Source organism: Rhamphochromis longiceps, linkage group LG17 (assembly GCF_057381845.1).
Source record: "Rhamphochromis longiceps isolate RC_006_pf linkage group LG17, R_longiceps_female_GT1.1, whole genome shotgun sequence".
Lineage (NCBI taxonomy): Eukaryota > Metazoa > Chordata > Actinopteri > Cichliformes > Cichlidae > Rhamphochromis > Rhamphochromis longiceps.
The window spans coordinates 8,255,989-8,279,861 of NC_140573.1; the positions used below are offsets into that span (position 1 = coordinate 8,255,989).

General features: G+C 39.8%; 1 protein-coding gene across 4 annotated transcripts in view; it reads right to left on the reverse strand.

Moving 5' to 3' along the window:
• The window catches only part of lrp8 (low density lipoprotein receptor-related protein 8, apolipoprotein e receptor), a 174,534-nt gene extending 150,939 nt beyond the window's left edge, over positions 1–23,595 (reverse strand). The window contains exons 1-2 of one of the 4 annotated variants that reach the window (XM_085386767.1): positions 23,016–23,595; positions 22,111–22,236 (exon numbers count right to left, since the gene is read on the reverse strand). In XM_085386767.1, coding sequence (XP_085242893.1) covers positions 22,111–22,236; positions 23,016–23,082 — 193 coding nt within the window. In that variant the 5' untranslated portion in view covers positions 23,083–23,595. The remainder of the gene's footprint in view (positions 1–22,110; positions 22,237–23,015) is intronic. The other 3 variants (XM_085386765.1, XM_085386764.1, XM_085386766.1) reach the window with 3 other exon arrangements.
• Positions 23,596–23,873: the final 278 nt, after the last annotated feature.

Sequence of the window (23,873 nt, forward strand, 5' to 3'; positions counted from 1 at the left end):
AGATCTGATAAGCCTTGCAGTTGAATTCCTGAAACTTTAAGTTAAGAGATCAACCCTCCTGAAAAAAAAAAAAAGAAAAGAAAAAGAGGGATGGGGACAGACAGATCTTCCCTAGCCATAGAGCAAAAGAAAATACAATCATTTTCTCATTACTACGCTTCCTCGGTTAGTTGGGCTAATTTGGAGAAAACAGATTACCTTCTTCGACTCGAAGTCACCCCCACGAGTCCCGGACATCTTTATACTATTATTCCTGGTGTTCCCTGCCCTGCATGCATGTGCTCTGCTTATGGAGCTGAGAAAAAAAAAATCAGTTAATTTATGGTTTTTGTCCACTGCAAAACACAATTTGCTCACTTCAAAATGCAACCATTGCTCATGGAGGAAGTTGGTTACTGATCTCACTGTCAAGTCTGAGGGAAAGATGATGGTTTGTCAATATAAGTGTTTCAGCAGAGTTTTGTTTCTAGGAATGTGTGTGTGTGTGTGTGTGTGTGTGTGTGTGTGTGTGTGTGTGTGTGTACTGCTTCTATATTAGATCTTTATTTTCTGACCTTGAAGCCTCATTGTGGAAAGCTTCCTAAATCAGCGTGCTGTGGGTTTTTGCGTTTGTGTTGGTCTTTCTGTGCAGTGTACTCGTGTGTATCTGCTGCCCCCATCGATGCTTGGCTTAATCAATTAGTAGAGAAGTCTGGGGTCTATAGGGGGAAACGGGGAATGGTCAGGCTCCTCCATTTCCAGCTGGGGTCACTGGCTTTACAATCCTTCAAAGTTAATGACCATCTCTGGGAACACACTCTGTAATGTGCTCTCCATTATAGACACACAAACGCACACACAGGAGGTGCAAAACTCTTCATCACCAGGACATTTCGGAAGCATATGCAGGCACACAGAGAGAGAGAGACTCATTATCCGACACACCAATCCATAGTCTCTTCATCACGGTGACACTAACAGTAGGAAGCAGGCGCGCACACACAGAAATGCAAAGTTACAAAGGATCCTACGGTATGAAAAGGCTCATAGAGATATACACACTGTCACTGTGTGCACAGCATTTTTATTACTCCCTCTGCCACCAAGGTTATGAAAATAATGAAAACTTTACTGGAGGTGGGTCTCCAACCTAGAAGAGATTAACTTTTGCTGAAAAATGAAGCTGGTGCCAGTCAGGTGATTTCCAGATGACGCCACTCTCCTGTGTGAAAGATTCCTTCAATTTTCCCAAGATCCCCAACACCACTGGTTTGAAGTCTGCTCCAAACCATGACAGAGCCTCCACCGTGCTTTACAGATGGCTGCAGACACTTAGTGCTGTACCTCTCTCCTCCTTTGTATACATCTTGACGTAGGAAGGAAGTGAAAATGTCAAATTTGGATTCATCACTCCATGAGACCTGCTGCCACTGATATTAGGCCCACTTATGTAATTTGGCATAATTCATCCTTTTCCCTTGAGTAAGCGGCTTTTTTTTACACTTGAATGATTCATAAGTCTTAAGTGGCTTACCAAAAAACATTAATTTCCATGAAAATGGGTGAAAAATGTCCAAAGAAAACCATTTAAAGACCTTCAAAAAAAAAAAAAAAACAACCTAGAGAACCTACTGAACTAGTGATGACTCAAGACCTCTGCCCAACACAGAGCTGATGAGCAAACAAAACAAGAATATTGAAATCTTACTCGTAAAACATGTAAATTCAGAGCTACATAAAATGGGACAGAGTGCTTGCTGCATGCAAATGTCACACACTGCTTGCTGCAAAAACTGTAGTGATAGAAGTTTTCACAGACGACCGATGGTTGTCCAAAGGAGAACGGCCTCCTTCGTTCATTTGGTTCAAAATAGTCAAATATCAGAAGCATGAAGCTCTCAAAATGCCATTTCACGCTTCTTTAAAATTCCCTTGCAGCTCCTCCTGCTGACTCCCTTGTGGTGAGCGTGAACATCTGTGCTGGAAAATTAAAACTTAAGAAGCAAGCTTGGCTGCAATTCATACATCTATTTTTTCTTTTTTCTTTCCTCCCACACTGCATAGAAAGATGGATCGTGAGACACAGACACAAACACCTAGATTGTGATTACTGAGAAAGGCAAGGAGCCCCTTTTATCAGTTTAATCACTCAGTGTATTTATTTATATCATTGCACAAACATTTAAAGGATTTTAAGGAAAGTGGTTGAATATGTTGCAAAAAACAAGATAAACCACACATGCAAAGATGCATACAGACAACCGCGCGCACACACACACGCGCACATTTAGTCAAACCTATACAGACATCTGTTTGTCTCTTTCCTTGCCCCAAAAGAAACAACGCAATCACAGCACTTGCACACATGAACAGCTTTACCCCCTCTGCACAGCTCTTCCTGTTGATTAAAAGGCTTGCATCAGGGACAGAGGGAGAAAACAGTGAAGGGTTTAAAACTGAGGAAAAGGAAAGAGAGTGAGGGAGAGACTTCTTGAGGAAAGTCTTGTATCTCTCTTTTTCCAAAAGCTACATACAGGTGCATATAGTCTGTGCAAAGTCAATACAAACATTAACAGGTTTAAATTAGCTCTCCTTTATGTTACTAGGGGTCGGAGGGAAAAAGTTGATACAGCAGAGTATCGCAATATTTTGCTTGTGATATTGTGCCTATGCACGAACACCAAATATCAATATTTTATTAAACAAATTTAAATACTCTGGAAATACTACAAACTCGTCTCATCCCCATCCTGAGATGATGTTAGTTGAGCAGACTTACATTAAATTGACTCATATGAAAAATAATGCAATAATTCAGAGCAAGCAAATAGATTTACTTATGTAACTAAGCTAAAACCTCCATTTATGGCAGGTTTTAGTGCCAGTGTTGGCATTTTTTGACAAATTTTACCTCTGGAGACGTCATTTACCATAAAAAGGGTGAGAAATCACATGTGTTACAGTAATGCTCAGCATATGGCAAAATGTTAAAAATCACAATAATTTTGTATTGTGAGTAAAATATTGTGAGTATATATCTACAGCAAATAAAGTATGTTCAGTCTTCAGTCACTAGATTAAACATGACCAAGGCATGAGAATAAAGGCATGTTATAACTGTGTTTTTGAAAACAGTGTCTCTGAGATATTTTGGTTGGTTTGTTTTTAAATATAATCATATCTCTAGTGCTACTTTAAGCACTAAGACACACAAACAAACATGCACACACACAGACAACTTGCTAGTAAACTATTATGCCTCGATCCTTTTATGGATTTAAGGGACCAATTAAATCAAACATGAGAGCAAGCACATGATTAAAGATTTATCTGCCCAAGGTCCCTGCAGCCCCTTCCCTTTTCACCCACACACTCTGACACGCACATACGTACACACACCTTCTAGCACTCTGACCATCTGGGGATGTGGGAAGGAAAGCATTGATCTCATTAAAAAACAGACTTTACAGATTGCTGCTCTCTCTCTCACACACAGACACAGACACACACAGACACAGACACACACACACACACAGACAAAAACATGCATACATTTGCCTTTTGGTGTAATTCACTAACTGAAGTATAAACATGCCATTCACTGAAATCAATTAGCCGCGAGTTGCTAACTTTAAACACATCTACATAGACTCTAGAGACATGGTACTAATATGATAAATTAAGGTCAACCACACAGAGTTAAACTTTCATTATAAAACACACACCTTGCGCGCACACACACACACACACACACACACACCATGTGATTTGTGACCACTGCTTTCAGCACTGACATATTTTAGATCTCACCCATTATTTAAACTTCTAGCTGTAGATGTACCATAGTGACTACAACAGCCCACATCTGATTCAGTCAAATTACTGATAAATGCATGTTGCAACTTTGGTTACTGACCTAAGATCATTTTTTTGTATGACACATCCAATTATGCCAAATATTTTGGGCAACTTTTAGTTTTTCCTCTGCTAAATGATGATAAATTGCTCACATATAAAAACACACATACACAACATAACTTTACAGAATACTTTGACAATGATTTTGATTATGAATCAATCATTTAAGTATATTTTCAACCAAAATATGAACGCCCTGGGCACCACTATAGCTTAGGGCAGCTCAATTAATCGAAATTTTAATCACGATTACGATCTGGGCTTTCAACGATCATTAAAAATGACTGAGCCGATTATTAGCCCCTCCCTCATGCTTTACTCTCGCGCTGCTCCGTGTGGCAAATCGAGCGCACCTCTCTGCATTTCGAACACTCGTCACAACAATTAAGAGGACCCGAGGGAAGCTCGGAAAGTTAAGCAGAAGTTATTTGGAGAGGAGAGTGACTGTCTGCCGTTGGTTGAAAAGAGAGGTTAGAAAAAAAAAACCAAAAAAAAAAAAAAAAAAAAAAAAAAAAAACCTTCGGTGGTGTGGAAACATTATGGGTTCGTGGAGTCAGACGTGGATCAAGTAGACATAGTTTGTAAACTTTGCTATGGTGTCGTAGCTGCACCACAGAGCAACACTGCAAAGTTCACTAAACATGGATGTTTACATTTTTCATTTATTTCTTATATTGCAAACATTTGCACTGTTATCAGTATTTGCACACTATTTTATATTATTTTTTAAAGTCATTATTCAATACATTGTTATTGTTAAGCCGGTCAGGGCAGCAAGCTCCGTTTTGTGTAACTATTTTTAAATCCCTGTAGAACCTGAACCACGTAAGCTAGCGCAATAATTTCTTTTGCATATGAAACCAGAGTTGTACTTACATCTGATGCTATCAGCTTGTCCTCGGTCACTGTTTCCTTCCACATATAGCTTTGCAAAAATTGCATAAAAAGCGCTTGCAGGAACAAAAACATAATATTCCACAAACAGGCTTTGACGATCCGATCAGCTGTTCGTAACACTTCGCACATTGAAACAGATAGTTTGCATGTCCGCCATTTCCTGCCCAAAACCGGAAGTGACGTCATTTTCGCGGAAAATGTAGTTTTTTACTTGTAGGTGTTAAAAGCCTATACTGGTGCTTTTATAAGTCATGTTTGACTTTTCTGAATAGTTTCTGGGATGCTTAGAACTGGAATTGCACTGTTGGAAATATTTTATTTTGATGCACCTGCTGTTTTCTTTGCAAATTTGCATCATAGGATTGTTTTTTTGTTTTTCCTGCAGTATATAAAAATTGCTGTATCTCCAAAATAAAACTATGAAGACACTCAAACTAAATTTCCTGTTGTTGTAAACTATTTTTTGCAACTTTTTTGTAATTAAACTTTTAACCTAAACCTCTTACATTTCTCCAAGTAGAAATATATGTAAAAAACAAAAAAACAAAAACGATTTTCAATTTTTTTGTAGTTTATTGCACTTTTTTTGCAATTAATGTAGTTACTATGGACTTAATTCATACATATTATTAAAATATGGGCTATAACAGTTGTATTGATGAATAGCAACTTGAAATGTTCCCACAAATGGCACTACAACATGTAAAAAAAATTAATATAAGCTCTGGCAGACTTGGTTCTATAGTAGGTCCTAAAGGGTTAAATAAATATCGTCAAATGATCGAGATCTCAATTTCAGTGAAAATAATCGTGATTATCATTTTTGCCATAATCGAGCAGCCCTACTATAGCTCACTGGCTTTTTTGCTTACTGTTAGTATTTTATCTTTCATTTTAAAGATTGTATTTTGTTTTCAAAAAAGCAACACTAAGAAGGCATCTGAAATCATAACGTATTTGATGATAAATGCAGTGTAACACTTGAGCTGAAATGAAACCATAAAAATACTCTTTGTTTGATTGCACATATACACTAGTAAGACCATCAATGATCTACAAACATATTGATGTGTCCTACTATTATACTTCTTTTAAACACTTCTTCAATGTATAGGAAATAATGTGCGTGCAAGCTGTCCGTCTTCCCTCTGGACTCTATCAGGTGCAAGGTGTGAACGGTTCGATTAGAAATTGATCGAACCATCTCGAGCGTGTTGAGCTGAAAGCATGCCGTTACTCTTTGAAGTTTATAAAACAGACACGCTCACATGCACAAATACACTCGCGCAAGAAATGTACTTTGCAAACAAATCCTTGCTTGAACCCCTCCTCGCAACGCTTTCTGAATGAATCTGTGATCTGAAATTTGTAAACAAATATAGAACCGTGTCAATGCAAGAACAAAGAGCCAGCTGTCTAAGAAAGTGCAAAGGCACATCTTTTACCACTTTCAGCCTCATTACTTGTGAACATCCCACTTATGGATGTTTGTCTAATAACAATATTAGCTATGTGGAGAAATTGTGGCACTGTGCAATTCCAATAGCAAATAGCACTTCGTTCCTGTTTGACTAACAAACACAACAAATGTGCCTCATCAACAAATTATTAAGAAGTAAGAAAAGTTTGAATGCACTTAATTAGTGAATGAGGCCCAATGTCTCCTAAAAAGCCAAAAAACCGTGGCGTCTAATAAATGCACGTTGAAGTAAATGATGTCTGGCCAATTTTAATATTTCATTAAGACATTTCAATATTGCAGACTTTAAGCAGACGACAGGAATGAATAGAATTAATCAGGGAAGCTGTGAAGCAGTCTTAATTATAGACGGCAACTTGAGACTGCCTCTTTATATCGCTCCATGACTCGCACAACTGAAAGGGAAATAGCAATATATGGCTGATTATTCAGCGATTACCATGAGATTTGAACTCCCGCACAGTTAAGTCCAAAGACAGGAGTGATGCTCAATAGAAAGTAAGGAGATGCTGGAAAAAAAAATAAAAAATTGCTTTTGAACAACTTCAAAAGGGGCATTAATTTCATTTAACTTACCACAGCAGAATATGGATGCTGACGCAATAATTTGTTACTTCCATTTATCGCAGGATCTTCCAGGTGAGAGAAACAGATGTCCAAGAAGCCTCAGTAGTAACAAACAAATGCCCAGCTTTGAATGCCCATCAACTATACAGCCTTTACCAAAAAAATCTGGTTAACAGTCTAGGATTATGTTAATAATACTACATACTCTACACATATAACTGCTGGCTAACCAGCAGTGTCCATCATTCAATAGTGCAATGAAGGTTAAATTCAAACTACAAAGTACAGGTACACACCAAAAGGTGTTTCATCCAAAGAGTGTCAGGGTTTAATTAACCTCTATGATCACTTATGAACACATCAACACACAAGAAACGGGACCAAGTGGTCTTGTCTGGGCCTAAAGAGGTGGAATAAAACCATTACATGGAGGAAAAAAAAAAACATCACTGTAACAACACTGCGGGCCAATTATGTTTAACTACTGCCTGTGGTCTGTCACAACTGGGTCACTCCATGCTGAGTGAGATAGATGCATGTGTGTGTGTGTTATAGAAGGTCTGCTTTGCACATGTGTTGTTATGTGATGACAATATTTCCAGAAGATATCTTTCTAATATACACATTTGTTCTGGAAATTTGGGTTTGCAACTCAGACTTGTATAAAGGCTTTATTTTTTGCTTTGTTTGTTTTTTAATTAAATTTTACTCTGAGTTTTAATAATTTATTGTCTGGAACAGTTTCCAAAGCTGGGAAGGCAAATATAAAAACAAAAACACCCCCCCCCCCCCGAAACATTAAAACTATAACAATAAAAAGTAAGTAAGGTTTCCATGCTCAAAATGCTTTATTTTTTGGCTTTGGGAATCGGAGTGTCAGGTTTTTCTTTCTAAGTCTGCTGAAAAGTACTTCGAACACTTCGTACTTCCAGCCTCCAATCTTCCCCTGGCCTTTTACTTTAAGAAGGAACTGGGAATTTATCTTGGAAGACTTCTTTTGGATGTTTACTTGTGGGGATTAAATGTTGGCTTCTTAAATATGGCTGTGGGATTTAGTGGTGGTTGCACCTGAGCGCAGCAGGCACTGCAAAGTGTAAATTCATGGGCAACAAGGCATGAAAACTTGCAGATGGGCCATGGCAGTTGGGGAGTCCCCCCTCCTCCTCCCCAAGCATTTCTTGCTAAACAGACTCGGCATTTATGGTGTGACGGCCAGGGCTTCACTATTAATCCTCTCCGAGAACAGCTAATCATACTACCGCATAATCTTTACGTTCCAACTCATCTAAAAGTATTGTGTGTTCCCACAGTTCTATTATTTGAGAAAATACAGTAAAAACAGATGTATGGATTCAGCATTAAGGGCCTAGAAGCTGTGGGGTGTTGGATAAGCCTCACAGAAAATGAGGAGGGGAAAAAAGTTCTGAATACAGGCAGCAATAGGAAGACGAGATGGAAGTGTTGAAATTGTGATGCCACATATAACGTGACGAAGTGGAGGGCATAGGCAATGACAGAACACAGCAGAGAAGAAGCTTGCAGATAAATGTGAACTGCTCATCGGTAATGGCGTTTAAACTCCCCGAAGTAAATGGTTTTCTGAAGTGATGCAACAACATAAAAAGAAATGTCTCACATCAAAAGAATTAAAACCCACGGGTCAGGTAAGATTCAATATTCCAAGCGAAAGCACAACATTAGCAAGCCGGGGCCACATAGATGGCATCAAGCAACATTTAAAAATTTGAAACCAAACAAAGGCAAAATCGCTCTTGTGCAAAGCAGCAGTTCATGGTATTCAGTCTCTTCATGCAAAACTGTGTGTGCACATGAGTGTGTACACCAGAGAGACTACAGGTACAGATCAGATTTTTGCATACGCTACATGCAGGTCTGTCATGCTACTATGGCTATTTTCATCTGTTAATTCGATGGGTAGGTGTATGTGAGTAACTGGAATTTCAGTTTTCCTCCCACAAATCCCTGAAAAATGTTTTGGCTGATCATGTTTCTGCTTCGTTTAATTATGCTAAACCTCAGAGACCTGTCCAAATCAAACAAAAATTGTCAACAACAACAACAACAACAACAACAGGAGCTGACACGCAAAAAGGCTTCTGGACTCACTTTGTATCCCATCCTGGAAAATATACATAAACACATGCTTATGTAAATGTAGACACTGATTTCGAAAAGCTAAAGGGAACAAAAAGAGCTGTTTGGAAAAGCAGATATATAAAATAACACTGCAGATGCTGCAGGCACCATACGGTCCACTCTAAACCACACACAGTTCTCAATGCACACTGTTTTTAGTGATTTATATGGTTAGTATGGAGCCTAGAGAGCCTGACCAATATTAGCTATTTGCAATCTTATCAGTTTTAGCATTTATAACAGTTGATAAAGTAAATAAGATACAGGAGAAACACCCTTCAACCATGTCAACACGGTTATGCTAACATAATAACATAACGTGATGGTAAACTTGACCATTCTCAACATTATATAGCTTGTCCGCTGCAGGGCACTCTGCAACCTTCCCGTCGGTAACGCCAAGTTAGTCGAACAACTTGTTTTATTATGTTTTTCCTCCATCTCTTTTTAAGCCATACACTTATGGCTTAAATTTCTAAATCTTAGGGGACATCTTTCAATTTAGCATGTTTTCAACATTTTCAAAAAACTTGACTTCTGACCTTGACTTTGAGGTCAAGATTACGAGATTTAAACTCATCTGAGATTTTTAGTAGATGCACCAATGGTATCAATTTGAAAATCCACATATTCAGAAGGTTGGTTCTCCATGCCGCTAGGCAGGCAGACGACAATAACACATCCACTGTTACTCTGTCCAATAGGAAGTGGACAGAGTAACAGTCTTGCTTTTCCCAGAATCTCTGAACATGTGGAGGAATGTTACATATCAACACTTCACATCCAATGAAAGACAAGACTGCTCAGTAGACCATTTCACACTTTATTCTCTTACACAATTACTTCTGGAAGGGAGATGTGTCCTGCATGAAATGTTGCCACGGATCTCAAAATGGTGATGGGCACCCTATTCTAGTCTAAACAACAGCAATTCAGTAAGTTTCCACTAGAAGATGGTTCCCTGTTATCTACTGTTCTGCAGGCAAATGTGGGGGAGTGTCTACAACTGAAGGACACCTATTATAAGGCCTTTATTATTCAGGGCTGTGTCCACTTAATACTACACTATATGATTATATGGCATTTTGATTAATATGAGGATTATTATAAAGGCACAGTATTAAAGCACTTCAGGTAATATCATTCTAACAGGAACCAGGATGTAAATGAAGTTCCACTGAACTATCCAAAAAGTTCTAATAAAGAAAAATGTTTTCCCCCTACATACATAAATGTACAAATTTACATTAGCATACATTCTGCAGTTTAAACACAGACAAACATCTAAAAGGAACCTTTGAGTACCCTGAACAACGTTCCTGGGACTAAATGCATTGGACAGTTTAGGTGAAAATGTGTGTGTGAGAGACAGAGGGCCTCTCAGGGCCCATTCAGAAGGCATCACCCTGCTTCCAAACATTCAGGAATTATTTTCAATGATGCACAATAGGACGTGGGGGTGGAGGGGACACGGCAAAAGAAGAGAAAGAACTGTCATTGCTTAAAACACTTCATTGATGGCGGGAAAGAAATCAAATAAAAAGGGAAACCTGATCCAAACTACAATCTGCTTTAAGATTTGGCTCCTCCATTGAAAACAGCATCTTTTAACAACAAGTCACAATCTTTGCAAAGCAGCGAACAATCCAAAAAGCCAAGGACAGTCCGCATGTCAATACATCCCATGAGTATCCTGATGTCGCTCTAGCAACTACAGCGCATTCGCTTTTTATGTTTTACTTCAAACACACTTCTAATAATCCCCACATTGTAACTCCGATAGGAAGTACTTTTTAATCTGATTTTGAGTGGAAGATCAGAAAAGTGCTTTAATTAAAAAAATTAATAAATAATTTTTTCTCCTTAATCAATGGAGAAAAAACAGTGCTTGCTGTTGATTCCCTCCCCATTTCCTCACCCTTTAATCTCCCCTCGCTCTCTTTATGTTGACACAGTGTGAGCGCTAGGCGATAATGAAGTATCCTGCAGGTAAAACATTAGTAATGTGTGTATCCCCAAAACATAGCCTCTGCGTGCATGTAAGATTATGCTTTGCAACAGAATTTCTCCTGATAACCAGCATTACTGTGCAGTGGGTATATCATCAAAGAGTGCCTTATCCCTCCACCACCTCACCCCCATCATTCTGCGACACATGACAAGCAAAATCCCCTCAAGGTAAAAGACCCGTTTCACAGGCTTAAGAGCTGGCGAGGTGTGTGTGTGTGAAGAAGATGCGTTGTGTGTATGAGTTTGTGTGTAATCTACATGAACAGATTCATTCAAAACAGATGGAGGGAAGATGACAAAGAAAGAAAGAAGAGAAACCCCCAAAAAGCACAAGTAGAAAACCAAGCACCAACCAGCTGATTAATAGTTTTTTTCCATTCATTGCGAATAATTCAAACAACTGATCAATTATCCACAATGTTCATGGCAATTATTTTGCCATCCACAAGACTTAGAACCTTGAAACAGGAGGAATTACATCCTGGATGAAACATACATATACAGTAGATTTGGTATTTAGATGCAACACAAGCTACTTCATGGATAAAAATTTAATTTGTGTCATGGAAACAGTAGCTAACATTTTTACAGTTCTTTGTGCAACTATTCAAGAATTTTAGCATCTGTATCAGTTGGTGTTTTCCTCTTGCTAATGATGCTGAGATGTAAAGTTGGTTTACCAGAGGCTTTCTGAGAGTTTTGCCTTTTTTTACCCCCGACATCTTCAAAGGCTTTACCCATCTGCTTTCTTACAGCAGGTGCTGGGCCAGAAACTCGAGTTTCTCAGATGACAAAAAAAACCAAAACAAAACAAAACAAAACAAAACAAAACAAACAAACAAACAACAAAAACCTACATTTCAACACTATGCAAAAATACACAGGTTTACTCATCAAACTGGAGTCACCAACAGTTCCTACTTTAATCAAACTAAACTTTCTGTTTCAACGATCAAACACAACAGACACTTGAGTCGCAGAAAAAGATGGAACAAAAAGAAAGAAAGAAAAAAAACATCACAATGGAGCAAAATCCAAACACGAAATATCGTCTGTCTGTGCGTTTACCTCTTTGTCCGCTCAACTCTTCCTAGACGATTAAGAGTATGGTGACCAAACTTTGTGCACAGGTATAACATAGGCCCCTAAGGGTTTTTAATCTATATCAGATATTACAATGTCATTATTTTGCCTAGCAACCAAATTTTAGCATTTATGAATCAATTACATCTTGTAAAAGCATTCTATCATTTGAATTTCATGATAACATCTTGCTTATATCCACATAGATGGAGTTACACATGAAATATTAAATATGCATAAGCTAAAAAGGCTAATTTTTAGCATATAAACAACATTTACCATCCTTTTGCCAACAGCATGAACGGGCTAAACAACAGAGCATTGACAAGTACTCATGAAGCATAAGTCAGAAATTAAAGTAGGAGCATTGTTAGAGAGTTCTTCCCCCCACTACTTAAATTCTGTGTAAAAACTTATGATGAAAACTTTTGACATGCTGCACTTAAGTGCCCTATCTTGGTGTCAGCTGAGCAGACTGGTATTAGCGGCCATGTTTTATTCATCAGCATTCTTAGTTGTCATTGCATATGCCTTATCCTGACTGCATGTACAAGGCAAGAGAGCACACGGTGAAAAACAGGATTACAGCAAATGTAAATAATAAACTGGAAGCACATGAAGATATTCGCTTAATCTGAGTTGGGGATTAATGTCATGATACCCTGTCAGACATGGCTAGGTTGGGGGGGGGGGGAGCGCATAATAACTACAACACAGTCAATGCATAGCTAAATATAAGCACGCACACACACACAAGCGGTGGGGAATTAGGATTGTAGTGTTATCGGGGTTTGACTTTGAACAATATGTGACTTTGCAGTCGAGCGGGCAAACAAAAACAGGTAATCTTTCGGAAATGGCACAAGCTAATTCTGACAAACCAGACACAAGGGAGAGGGAGAGTGTAAACACAATGAAATAAGTGTAATGATACCACCAGAACTCACAAACTACTGCAAGAGAGTCACTTTGCAGAGGAGCAGGAACCAATTTTGGATTTCCAAAATATGTAAATACCTTATACTAAGCACAGGGATCAGCCATGTGTGACTGGTATCAGGTCCTAAAGCTAACGATGAAGGTGTAGTCTCACACTAATAATAACACTAACTAATAGGATTGTAAGTACTGCAGACAGACAGTAAAGTCTCAATTTATTACACACACACACTATTTTTTTTTAAGCGTGTTTGTAGGCTACATTTCCTTCATGTCAATACAAAGTCATTATTTCATACACTCAGAGCCCTAACGTGCAGGAAACGATGGAGGCAGCGAGGTGTAAAAAATGTCCACAAATGAGCAAGAAAGAGCAGACCAACAGATGGACACACAGGCAGAGCGAAAGAAAAAGAAGGCAGAGTTAGCGCCTCAGGCCAGCACTGACCCCAGCTAAAATTACCCTGCTGCTGTTTTGCACCACTGCACCCAACACTTATTCAACACGCCAGGTACTGTTATAGTGTAGAACATGATACAGGCTCTGACAAAGGTGGCGCCCTGGCAAATTCTGGGGGTTGTCATCTGTCAGGTGAGCAAAGCTGCATGGGAGAAACTGTCCATCTGATTAAGTTTCATATTTATAATCTTAACAGAAATTTTTTTTGTATTAGGATTAGCCAGGCAGAATTCTTAACCTTTAATGTGTTTTTTAAAAAAGCAGGATAGGGGCAGTTTTTCATATCAATAGTGGATAAGGACACTGCTTTACTTTAGATCTGAATAAATTACCTTTTTCATTGATACAAATACTGGCAATCAATACATTTCATACATTTCTTCTGAAAACTGCTACACAGAACTGCCATCACTGTGAAATGCAGCTTCACAGATTCTCACCGTTTAGCTTCAAGACTGATAGAATTTGAAGACATTAATCTGCAGTCTGTAGTGGCAGTTAAAAATTACAGTCATATACATGGTGTCTGAGTGCAGAATACAAAGGGAGTAATGTGCAACTTTATAATAAAATAAAAATACATGAGACTCAAATTGCAGTAAAAGCAAAAAATAAACAGTTTCTAAAGGACAGCCTTATCTTTTTACTGACAAGCTTTTTCTTCAGTATGCAATAGGGCTGAACGATATATCGCATTTGCGATAATATCGCGACATGATCAAGTGCAATTTTCTAACCGCAAAGGCTGCGATTATACTCTGGACATGTCCAAATTCATGGGCTGCATCCTCCTGAGGCCGCATTTGTAGACCGATTACGTCACAGCGACGCGCCGAAGGCTGTCCAAATTACTACCATATCCCAGAATTCATAGCGCGGCCCAGCCAAACTCCAGTTTCCAGCAATGGCGGCCGCTGCTAAGTTTTAAAATTACTCATACTAATCTTTCAGGGTCACAAAATAAACTTTTAACATATTTTCAGGCGAGAAAGTAGTTGTGTAAACATCAAATATCTGCTCGGTTTATCAAGATATCCCATATTTGCAAAAGTGCTTCGACGTTTTCAGAGGCGTCTGCTACCCACCAGCTCGACAGCTCGAGGGTTACTGATGCGGCCGAGAACGGCACAACTCCCGGCACATCATTTTCAGATCACCGCGGAGTTTCGCTGCTCGGGTTAAACGTAATATATAAGTCACTTAGACAACCTAAAAATGTTATTGTTGGGCTTTTTTCAGTGTTTTGTTTGTTCGTGAGTAAATCGGTTTGGCTGAGATTAAAGTTATTAGATTAGATAAAATAAAACTTTATTAATCCCCCGGGTGGGTTCCTCCTTGGTTTTCACACAGCTGACTAAACGTCAAACAGAAAACTTATTAAACAGAAGTATGAGACAGTCGAGAATTTACACCAGTGTCTGGTTATATTTTAGATAGCAAGAAGCAGACGGCCGAGTTTATTAAACTCCACCGAGACAGCGGTGACGCTAATCAGAACTAGACCGTCCAATTTCACGCCTTTAAATTTTAAAGGCGTGTTTGTGTGTGTGTTTATACAATTGCTATTATGTTTGCACTTTATGTGTAATGTTACTGACTGCAGAGATCAGTAAGATGTGTGTATTTTTTATTTATTAGTTTTATTTATTTAATATTATTTTTTAATTGAATGACTGTCTAGTAGTTCACAGATGTCGAAAAACTGAGTGTGGTAAAGCCACTGATTTTTTTTATGTATATTTCTGCAATCTGCACATTGTACTGACTTTCATTTTAATGTTTACACCAGGGTTCCTTGTCAGCACTTTATGCTCAGATGTTTGTAAGCTAAAAATAAACTATTGTGTATGTTCAAATATACTGTTGTGATTGAAGAAGTTAAATAAAAATGTCAGTCATCAATTCATGCATCACCTCATGTCATCATAACAGAGGTCTGTCTTCCAGGAAAGAACAGTTTAAAATTAATGTAATATAGTATTGGCCATACTATATGATGTATTGCTTGTCTTTGTTTAATAATACAGAAGACAAAGACCTTAAAAAATAATCGCATATCGCATCGCAATCGCAATATTGGGGCAAAAAAAATCGCAATTAGATTATTTTCCATAATCGTTCAGCCCTAGTATGCAATACTTATCCGTTTCACAAACACAAAATTAGAGAGCTCCACAGGGCCTCAATAGTCACACCGCACAGCAGTGGGGTTCCTTTTCTAAAGATTAGTGCAACACTCCATAATCGTATGCACACACAGCTATAGGTCCTCGGTGCCAGCACAGGAAACTAAAAGATGACGTGACGTGTCACTCACACCCCATGTGTGGTAGTGTGTGGTTGACCTGCTAAGAAGCTGGACTAGAAACACGTTCAGTGGTGGAGTTAACCCTGATATCAGATCGGTGGATTTCTGCTGTTTTAACCTAGACAAGTGCAGAGTCTGTGTGTGTGTGTCTCTGTGTGTGTGTGTAATGTATTAAGCTACTGGTGCCTGCAAACTCATATTCCCATTAAAAGTCTGACCCCAGCTGTGAGAGAAAGCCATGTGTGTGCGTTCATGTGTGTGTTTGGGTCAGCAGGTGACCAAATGTGTTTTGGTGAGCCTATCAGTACAATGCCTTTTATGCCTGAAGCGTTTCTCTGCAGTCTCTTATTACAGTGTCATGTGTGTCTGAGTGTGTGTGCCTGTTTGTGTGTGTGAGACAGAGAGAGGCTGATTCCACACACACCCACAGAAGCAGCGTGAAATGTGTTGTGATGTCTCCGCTATGGGAAGCTGTTTTGAGACCACAGAGGAGACGCTCCCCTTCTCTGACCTGCTCAAACTCATTGTCTTGCTGTGACACACGAGCGCGCGCACACACACACGCACACACACACTGATTGCTAATTTTTTTTACCTCCATCCTTATGTCTTCTGTCTTCCAGCCGCTGCTTGTAAATGTTCTGAAACATTAGGTCCTCTGAGTTCATTGGTGGTTTACGATTTTGAATCAGTGCCTATCCTCTGGCTGAACGTGTTCCAGCAGCGTGTGAATCATTAGTAAAGGCTGCAGAAAATGCTTTCAGATCAGCAGTGAGTACGCCCCTGCATATCGCTTGATGTTGAATAAGTCACACCTGTATCACTTCTCAAAACTTGCTGTTTTTTAGTTGATCAGCAGACATTTCCTCCAATGAACAGTCACTGAAACTCTGAACTTACTAAGAACATGAAACCACATCCTTTAGTCAAATAAATATTTTTTGGGTTCACATGGGTTTAAGCAGGTTAGCCACAAGCTTTAAACTATGAATCCAAATGCATGAATGCAAAGTCCCAAAAGTGAAGTACAGAAGCAGCGTGAGTGTGATGATACAGGGATCCATTAGTGCAAGAAGTGTTGGGGAGATAACATTTATAAATGGCACAATGAATATCTGTGGATATACCAAAATAATGACTGAGGGGGTGACTTCCACTCTAGAAAAACCAGGCAAAGGAGGGTTTTTAAATGCTTGGACTGTTTCCCTATTGGACGCCTACTAGGGGTTTCTTTTCTGATGTGAGTGGCTTCTGTCATATTTTGGGCCTGCTTCCTGAACAAAATGACTTTGTGTGCATCAGAAGTTAGTGAGGTTGATCTCCTACACAGTTTACTGGGACTAAAACCCAAAACCTGTTCTAATGTCTGTCAAAGCACATCTTTTCTACTTTAGTTGAGCACTCAAAGCTATTTATACAACATTCCCCCAATAACAAAAGCACTTTTTTCTACCCCAGAGCTTCCTACCTAACATTCACACACATTTATGCTCTGATGGTATTGGAGAGGAACTTGGGGTTCAGTATCTTGCCCAAGGATAGTTTGGCACATAGGCTAATCAAATCAAATAACCAAACTTAAAACCTTAGTAAATGACCTGCTCTACTTCCTGAGCTGCAGCCACCCCAGTTGAGCGACCTCTGTAGTACGAACCTGTTGCAGTGCTGCATCTCATAGTACCATCCACATACAAGTAACTCTCAAAAGTTCTAATCTTGATTTTGTGGCTGATTAGAAACGTACTAATATTAATATCGTCAATCCTTAAACCTGTGAACTTTTAATATTAGGCTTAACTTCAAAGTAACTGACAGACCATCACAGTGCCACGTGATTAAGACAGTTTGGAAGAGAGGAATCTACAGTAATGCAAAAGAGGAAGAACAATTGAAATCTAACACAGAGTCCTGATGTGGAATGATTGTACAGTAGCACTTGGGATTAGACGTGATTAAATCCACTTAAATCCGCTTTTAAAACGATAAGGGCTTTTTTCTGTATGTTCCACAGCTGAAATATAGGTCACACAGAGCCAAGCAGAGATACAGAGTTGATGCACACACATGTGCAGCAGTGTTCTGTTCCCTACAAAGAAAGCGCGTGCACAAAATCCAACTACCACCACCACCTCCATCACCACTTTACCCGTCTCCCAGGGCAACAAGAGCAGAATCTACCAAGAGGCATGTTGAGAATGAAGGAGAGGAGAGGGGAGGAGAGGAGCAGGAGGAGGAAGGAAAAGAGAGAATGAAAGAACAGGGAGACGGACACAAAAGACAACCCAATCTACCAAGACTTATTCTAATAAGCTGCTAGGAGGAGGATACTATAGGGGTAATCCCTGCTGTGGGACACCCGTCTATGGGCGAGTGTGGATAATATGGCTACCGTCTGATGGATACAGATAATGGAGTACATGCTCAGACAGTCATATCTGGCCTTGGCATGTGTAAAAGAATGATGTCTGGTTTATTTACATACAAACTACTGCCTAAACTCTATGTGACAAACGCATGTTCGCATGTAGGTTTTCATGCAGTGTCCTCCTTCAGTGTTGCACACATGAAATTTAAGTAATTCCTGCTTCCAATTTGTTCAGAAACCAAATTATACAATCGACTTAGCCAATAACCCTCCAAGCTCGAGGAAACATTGATGTTTGGGATAAGTTCTCCATAATAAACTGTTTAAATCTCATGCAGGGAAACTGAGAATAACTAGTCCCATGTAGGGCTGAACGATATATCGCATTTGCGATAATATCGCGACATGATCAAGTGCAATTTTCTAACCGCAAAGGCTGCGATTATACTGCGATTATATTATACAATTCATGGGCTGCATCCTCCTGAGGCCGCATTTGTAGACCGATTACGTCACAGCGACGCGCCGAAGGCTGTCCAAATTACTACCATATCCCAGAATTCATAGCGCGGCCCAGCCAAACTCCAGTTTCCAGCAATGGCGGCCGCTACTAAGTTTTAAAATTACTCATACTAATCTTTCTGGGTCACAAAATAAACTTTTAACATATTTTCAGGCAAGAAAGTAGTTGTGTAAACATCAAATATCTGCTCGGTTTATCAAGATATCCCATATTTGCAAAAGTGCTTCGACGTTTTCAGAGGCGTCTGCTACCCACCAGCTCGACAGCTAGCCGGGAGCTCGAGGGTTACTGATGCGGCCGAGAACGGCACAACTCCCGGCACATCATTTTCAGATCACCGCGGAGTTTCGCTGCTCGGGTTAAACGTAATATATAAGTCACTTAGACAACCTAAAAATGTTATTGTTGGGCTTTTTTCAGTGTTTTGTTTGTTCGTGAGTAAATCGGTTTGGCTGAGATTAAAGTTATTAGATTAGATAAAATAAAACTTTATTAATCCCCCGGGTGGGTTCCTCCTTGGTTTTCACACAGCTGACTAAACGTCAAACAGAAAACTTATTAAACAGAAGTATGAGACAGTCGAGAATTTACACCAGTGTCTGGTTATATTTTAGATAGCAAGAAGCAGACGGCCGAGTTTTTTTAAACTCCACCGAGACAGCGGTGACGCTAATCAGAACTAGACCGTCCAATTTCACGCCTTTAAATTTTAAAGGCGTGTTTGTGTGTGTGTTTATACAATTGCTATTATGTTTGCACTTTATGTGTAATGTTACTGACTGCAGAGATCAGTAAGATGTGTGTATTTTTTATTTATTAGTTTTATTTATTTTATATTATTTTTTAATTGAATGACTGTCTAGTAGTTCACAGATGTCGAAAAACTGAGTGTGGTAAAGCCACTGATTTTTTTTTATGTATATTTCTGCAATCTGCACATTGTACTGACTTTCATTTTAATGTTTACACCAGGGTTCCTTGTCAGCACTTTATGCTCAGATGTTTGTAAGCTAAAAATAAACTATTGTGTATGTTCAAATATACTGTTGTGATTGAAGAAGTTAAATAAAAATGTCAGTCATCAATTCATGCATCACCTCATGTCATCATAACAGAGGTCTGTCTTCCAGGAAAGAACAGTTTAAAATTAATGTAATATAGTATTGGCCATACTATATGATGTATTGCTTGTCTTTGTTTAATAATACAGAAGACAAATACCTTAAAAAATAATCGCATATCGCATCGCAATCGCAATATTGGGGCAAAAAATCGCAATTAGATTATTTTCCATAATCGTTCAGCCCTAGTCCCATGTCCACACAATTTTACACAGTATCATTTTTTTTGTATTCTTTGGCTAATTTGCCATAAAAGAAATCATGTTAAATTACCAAAGAGCACTAAAAGGGTTCTTTGTGAATAAAAGTGTGTTAAAAGATGCCTGTACCCTGTTTAGCCTATCCCACCATCATAAGTGACAGAAAAGTTTATTATTTGGCTTCGCTGGGTTTATTCTTCCCACAATTGTGCTGTAGACCTTCTCCATGCTGCCCCCCACTCTACAAAATTACTTGCTTCTATTTTCCTTATCATAGCTGCCCTACAGCATCCTGTTCCTCCCAATCATATCTGCCCCTCCTCCTCCCCTTCAACCACCACCTCCCTCTCTATATAGGGCTCATGCTGGGTGGGGTGGCAGCAGTGGCAGTGCTGGCATCTGTTCGAAGGGCTGGTGCGTTGCCAGCCACCGAGCATCACTCTGGCAGCCAGAGTCACACTGTTGGATTTATCTCCAACCTGTCAGCTGATGCTTTTTGTGGGCGTTAAGCTGGGCGGGCATAACCTTTTTTCTTTTCTTTTTTTTTGGGTGGGATGGGGCATTCACACTGCCAAAGTGGCCACAAGAGACTTGGGGGGGGTGCAGAAGTGAGAGAAGTGAGTGGCTTTTTATTAAAAAAAAAAAAAAAAAAAAAATCACTTCCAGCACAAGCTGAGGGCTGAAGCTCTCAAAGAATAGAGCATAAAGCTGTTAGGAAGGGAGAGCGCAAGCAAGGGATGAAGAGTATATAAGGCACAGTGACAGGGGCTTGAAAAAGTAGATAAAAGGTAGAGTCTGAGCAGGAGAACAGATCAAGAGAGTGACAGGGAGCCCAGGAGGAAATCAAACCCACATCTGAAGCTTACAGGAGCACATTTCTGGTGCAGACAGAGCAGCTCAGTTGAAAGGTCATTCTGTCACCTTGTGGCTTAAGTACCATTCTAATGCTTTTTAAAAAAAAACAAAACCCAACCCATACTCAATTAAAAAGTAAACCCAACCTGTTAGACTGAAGCGGAGCTCATTAAAATCCAATTCAGCTACTGTCGAGTATTGCCCACTAAATGTCCAATAATACCAATCAGTCTCCGCAGTCAGCGACACGCGCCTGTAAATGTCACGGCATTCCTGCATGAAACTCTCGAGACAATCAGCAGCAACCGGCGTGCCAGAGGACGGAGTCATGCGCTCGGTGTGCTGGTCCCTGCCATCAGTGAAGAATCAATTGGCCGCTAATGGAACCATTCGAGCAATTAGTACCATGACAAATTCATAAGCGATGATTAGTAAAGTTGGTTGTCAGTGCAATTTCCTGATAGGATCCAGTTCAGAAGCATAAGCTACCAACCCCCATTCCCCTTCCCTAACATAACACTAATACAATAACCGAAGGCCAGAAAAGCAGAAAATTAGTGGTTAGCCCCATCAAAGAGCCCGAGTACTTCAGAAGAGTTGGCATTACTCAGCATTTAGATGTCATGTAACATAACCCTGAAATGCTATCGCTCCCTTTCACATAGGACTCCATCTGTGAAACCATGCTAGATGAATTATGAGACTGTAAAACGCTGAGAACTGATAACCAGACTGACATTATCTCCACACAGCCAGAGAAAAATTAAAAAAAGAAATCATCTTTTGAAAAAAAGAAAATCTGCTCATGTCAGAGGTTTGCTTAGTAAAAAAATTCCTGTGGCCATGTGACTTTGATCCAGGATCAACAGTTTCTGCGCTCTATTGTGTAGAACAACTGAATGGGAGATTCCAGAGGGGCCCCAAGCAAAATGATTAGGAGCCAACTCTTAGTATAACTTCATTCATTCCAAAGTTATATTTGGAATTTAATCGGTTATCTACAGCATCCACCATTATCCATTCATGTGCATGTCTTGTTCTGGAAAAAACAAGACATGCACTCCAGACTGCAGTATTTAGACACTGAAGCCTGCCGCTGAAAATCCAGAGTTCATCCAAAGGCGCCTGCTCCTATGGAAGCAGGAACGCAACTATATGTCACGGCAGGTTCAAACTCCAGGAAGCAGCGAGCAAAGGAATTATTGTGTTTAGTCAGCCAACACAAAAGACTCTGTACGGGCTACTTACGACAATTCTCCTCATCGCTGCTGTCGGGGCAGTCATCATCTCCATCACATCTCCACACGATCGGGATGCACGCTCCGCTCTTGCATTGAAACTGCCCGGTCTCACACTCTGACTGCGTGTGAGTTCCTGTGTTTTGAGGGAAATATTTTTTAAAAAAAGAAAGAAAGAAAGACAAACTGTCTGTCACTTTCATTTCTCATTTAGAGATCACATTATGAATTTCACAGGAGTGAATCAGAGAAACAAAAATGCAACAAATTACAAACAAGTTTGGGAGGTTAACTGACAAACTTTCATTTGTGACTAATGAAAGTGGGAAATTGGTAAAGTTGCCCCAATTAATAATGTTGCTGCTGTAATCAAGTAATAATTCAAGTGTTTTTTAAATGCCAACTATCCCTTTTTCCACCATGACTGTAATGGGCATGCTGTTGTTTATGTACCACTATGCCACCTTTGGTTAACTTAGGTTGCTGCCGAAGTTCCTGCTGGCACTTAAACATTCAGACCAATTTCAGGCTATTTCATCTGTTCAAAATGTTAGCTCCAATTACAAAGAATGCATCCAATGCACACCATTACAATCTCCACTCAGCGACCACATCACCACTGACAGCCTTTTTCCATCTTCCAGCATCAGCTAGAGAGCATGTGCTGCCCTTTATTTCATTCATTGTCACCTCCTACCGCCGTTAATAGCAGTCCAAATGCGGACATAAGTATGTACGCACGATGCACACAGCACATTATCTCGGCACTTAAGAAGACGCCGATCGCACTGACAGACAACTCGTTTGTTTTGTTTTGTTTTTCAAACAGGCAACCCAGATCCCCTGAGAAAGCGTTGCCAGTGTCCGCGCTGCGATGCAAATTCACCCCTCTATACCTCGAAACAAGTCCCCTACCTTTAGCGCAATGGAGGTCCAGGAGTAACAGATGTAATAGCACGAGCTTTCCGACCTCTGTCCACATCGTTAGATCCTGGGGGGCTCCGCGGTTGTCCGCATGTAAGTAAAATTTCCTCCCCACCCACCCCCCAAAAAAAAAAAAAAAAAAAAAAAAGACAGTGTGAAGAATCTCCAGCGAGTGACTCGCTCCGTGCTGCTCTGCCAGCCTGTCTGCTCGGAGTGTGTGAGTGTGCTCAGCCCGGCTTGCTGCTTTCTCTCCCTCTGCCTCGGCTGCAATTTGAATCAGTGACGCTTATGGGCGGGATAGTTTCAGCGTGTGATGGTGCCTGCGGTTAAAGTAGTAGGTAGGAAAAAAAACTACGTGGTTGGCTGCTAGCCAGAGGAGACACATCTGCAGAAAGAGCTGAGTCACAGTCATTTTTCTTTTATTTCCTGTTGAGCATTTTAGTAGCAAACCGAAAGTAAACTGCTAAATAAATAGTTCTGACTTCCTCATCTTGAGTTAGCTGGAATGATATATTTGCCGGTAAGCTAGTCAAAGGCTTAAAAATGTAGCCAAAATTAAGGAAATGTAACAAGCAAGAGGAAGTTGCCCACCTCCGTGAAACAACGGAAACCCCAGACAGGTTCTCTGAAACGTGGTTCACTTTTTCTGGAAGTGGGTGTGTACTGTAATGCAGACCGTCTTTTTTCACTAGTCCTAACCCGGTAGTTTTGTGGTCTTAACCTAGCGGTTTTTTCATTGGTGTATCAGCAGGTGAAAATACAAAGGTGGCTGAATATAAGAGTTTAAGGGCTGCTGCGCAAAAACTGGAAACAAAGAACGTTCCTCAGTGACTATATAAATCCCTGTAA